The sequence below is a fragment of the Eimeria mitis genome, genomic scaffold (assembly GCF_000499745.2).
Source record: "Eimeria mitis Houghton genomic scaffold, Emh_scaff2272, whole genome shotgun sequence".
Taxonomy (NCBI): Eukaryota; Apicomplexa; class Conoidasida; order Eucoccidiorida; family Eimeriidae; genus Eimeria; species Eimeria mitis.
The window spans coordinates 734-3,784 of record NW_013570601.1 but is presented as its reverse complement, the minus strand read 5'-3'; the positions used below and the strand labels follow the sequence as shown (position 1 = coordinate 3,784).

The window sequence follows — 3,051 nt, the reverse complement described above, 5'->3', positions numbered from 1 at the left end:
CAAGCATCAAATCAAAGATAGGGAGCATCCCGTAACTTATCGCGGCCGTCAGAGTCGTGATAGCCCACTGTTTTTGTGCAGAATAGGATGATTCTGAGAACACAGAAGCCGCATTTGATTCCTCTATACTGCCGTTTGTGAGTGTTAAGCAAGAGCCCCCTCTAAAATACAAAGCACAACTTCCTTTGTGCTGTCTTTTCGTGGCGTGTGGCCCTGGATGAACAGTGAGATAACAGGCCGCCAGGCGTGTTTGGACGTGCGGTCCAGGGGAAGGCAAAAAGGGTTCAAAGTGCCAGAATCCTCCATTTGCGGCCGCACCAAATGCAGCTAAGTAAGCTTGCTGGCAAGAGCCTCCGTTTACCTAAGCACAGTGCTTCTCTACGCCTGGACTGGTTTGCTAGCGAAAGCCAAGTGAGGTGCGAAACCTAGAGGACTTCAACTAACCTTCATCCAGTACAGCATAGAGCAGGAAAATGCCAGCAAACGTGGTCACGTGCCACGCGAATACACGCCAAAAGTTGCGCAAAACCTGAACATAAAAAGGCACGCGCTGACGCGTGTGCACAAAGCAAAAGTCATAAATGCACTTCACAAACAAAGTCCTTTAGATAAGTGCCCTGACAGTATCAGTAGTCCCGCAAGGGAGAATGCATGTTTTCCGGCTAAGGTATTGCTACTTCGAAGGCCTGTATATTGCAAGCCACCATCTGAAGCTAGGCTGGCCTGCAAAAGCACTGGGTAAGCCTCACTTGTGCGTAACTTCTGTGCTCTACGAAAGTTTTGATTCCAGATCCAGGCTTTGACGCTGAGGAGAGTTCAGCTACTACAGCGTTCAAGCTTTCACGGGATACGGACAGTCCCATTGGACAGTTCTTGGGTTGTGGCTTTTGGATTGGCTTTGAGGCAAGCTGATGGTCTGAAAACGGCTCGGTGTCAGCTGAAGGATGTATCACTTGAACTGTCTGTGCTATTTCTTGTGCAGAAGCCTCCGTCTCTTTGGTGAATCGGTGAAGGATGTCGAGGCACTGGCGGCTCCAAAACAACTCGTTGAAGTCGTCGTAGATCAGTCGTGCATTGTGGTCAGGGGTGCGCAGAGAGGATGCCATGTACCTAAATTGAATATAAGTGGCACATCAGAAGCTCGCATTTCACGAAAAATGGCAATGTTTACTAGATAAGGCATATCTACTGCGCCAGTTGAGTATGGAGGGGATCTGCATTGGGTATTGGTGATCTTCAGAGCTACCATTGTTCATCTCGGATTCGTTGAATAACGTCGCGGATCAGATCGACGAAATCCTCTTCAGGTCTGTACTTCTTGTCCCACGCCATACAAAGCCAGTGAAACAGCCAGCACAGGAGCTCAGGTGTGTGGCGAAGGTTTGCCGCCTCTGCCCAAAGCAGCTTAAACGTGGCGACCTCAAACATCATCTGCTGGATATCTTGACGCATCTGTGAGGAACAATTTTTCGCTGTTGGATTCCCTGCATAAAAGAAACAGCTGGTGCATGGGCAGTTATTTGCTAGAAGTATGAACACGTTGTTGTTACTTTTCATTCGTTTCACTAGCCGTTCTACGCAGCTGACCTGTGCTGTCGGCAGCCTCGCCCGCTGCCACGGAAGTGTCCTGTGCACAAAAGCTGTCGTCGAGCCACGGGGGAGACCTCCAGGGGAAAGGCTCAGCCCCCAAGTAGTCGCACCATTTGTAATAATTCGCGAACAAACGCGAATGATACTCATCGAGAGAAGCGAGTAAAATTTCGGGTCCTAGGAGTGGGCTGCCAGGTGGCACTTCCATCAAAGACAAATTCAAAATGCTTACACACACGTCCTCCAGCTGATTGTACATGCTGTCTGTTTGAAACCTGTATTGCATCTTCACCACGTACCAAATAGTCTGCTCGATTGTATAAGGCGGTCCTCGCAGCGCCCCCGCCATGCACACCTTCTGCAGCAGAAACGCACAAACTGTGCAAACATCGTGTTTCAGGTGCCCCTGGCCTCAATCAGGATGTCGTACACATCCGAAATAGGCCGTACATTGTAATCCTGGAGGGTTTTCCTGTAATCATTCGTAGGTACTCCGAATCTTTTGGCGTAAAAGCGCGAATCCGAACTGCATAAGAACACGAGGATTTCGAGCACATAACGGGAAAGGAGGCTGTTGTTGTTGTTGCATGAGCTCGATTGGTCACTTGGATGCTCTTGTGCTTTTTCTTCCACATTTCGGCCGAGGGGGATGTAGTCCAGCAGGCGACTCCGATGCAGGTCTCTTCCGTCAATGTACAAAATGTTCGCCTTCACCAGGCGATCGCGTTCCAGGGGGTTCGCCCCTCCCCTGACGCCAACCGTTTGAGGCCTTCCCAAAGGCTCCATTTTCGCTTTCAACCCCAATCACAAGAAGGTCACTTCTTGCCGTCGCCGAGCTGCACATGGCTGGCGGGTCGGTTGAGATAATTGTCGCGGCGCGCCCATAGAGTCTGCGGCAGATCCGAGGCAGAAAGTGCTTGAGCTTTTGCTTAAAATCGATTAAAAATTCAACACAGATGTCACGTCTTAATATGCTGCAGTTTATGACGTCAACTTCAAATACAAGACCCTGCCTTGCCAGCGGAGACGACAGCCTCTGAAGTAGCGCCGTCTCGCCTGTCTCCAGGTATCTTGATGCTTCCTCAACCGCAAAAGCTTCGACCGAACTGTGGAATCCGATGAAAAAGAATATCCTGTGTTCGGAAAGTACTAGTTTGCTCGAGCCATGGGCTGCAGCGTGTACTTGTCGGCGAGCGCGTGTGAAGCCTTTAGCCCCACGGTCGTCGAGCAGAGGCCCCCGTACTGGTACCGTTAGTGTCTTTCGCTTTATATGGGGGGAAACGCCTAAGTACGTGGGTAAATTGCATCAAAATACACAACTTAATAATTGAATCACCTAGTGTGCTGTGGTATTCACGAATAGGCACTGCTGGGGTACTGGAAACGAGAGCACGGCCGGGTGACTCGCCGAGACGGGAGAGCGCGAATTCGATCGAAGGCCCCTGGAAGTCTCTAACGGCC

The 3,051-nt window shown here is 50.4% G+C and overlaps 2 protein-coding genes across 2 annotated transcripts in view; both read right to left on the bottom strand.

The window, feature by feature from the left end:
- Window positions 1-1,106, bottom strand: part of EMH_0051370 (uncharacterized protein) — a gene marked incomplete at both ends in the record, with an annotated part of 5,774 nt that extends 4,668 nt beyond the window's left edge. Inside the window, 2 exons of the mRNA XM_013496744.1 lie at window positions 445-529; window positions 750-1,106. Of these exons, the coding sequence (XP_013352198.1) occupies window positions 445-529; window positions 750-1,106 (442 nt within the window). The remainder of the gene's footprint in view (window positions 1-444; window positions 530-749) is intronic.
- A 136-nt stretch (window positions 1,107-1,242) lies between these two features.
- On the bottom strand, window positions 1,243-2,376 carry EMH_0051360 (uncharacterized protein; the record flags this gene model as incomplete). Its single annotated transcript, XM_013496743.1, has 3 exons — window positions 1,243-1,484; window positions 1,588-1,948; window positions 2,041-2,376. 3 exons carry the CDS (start codon window positions 2,374-2,376, stop codon window positions 1,243-1,245), a joined length of 939 nt encoding a protein of 312 aa, XP_013352197.1.
- Window positions 2,377-3,051: the final 675 nt, after the last annotated feature.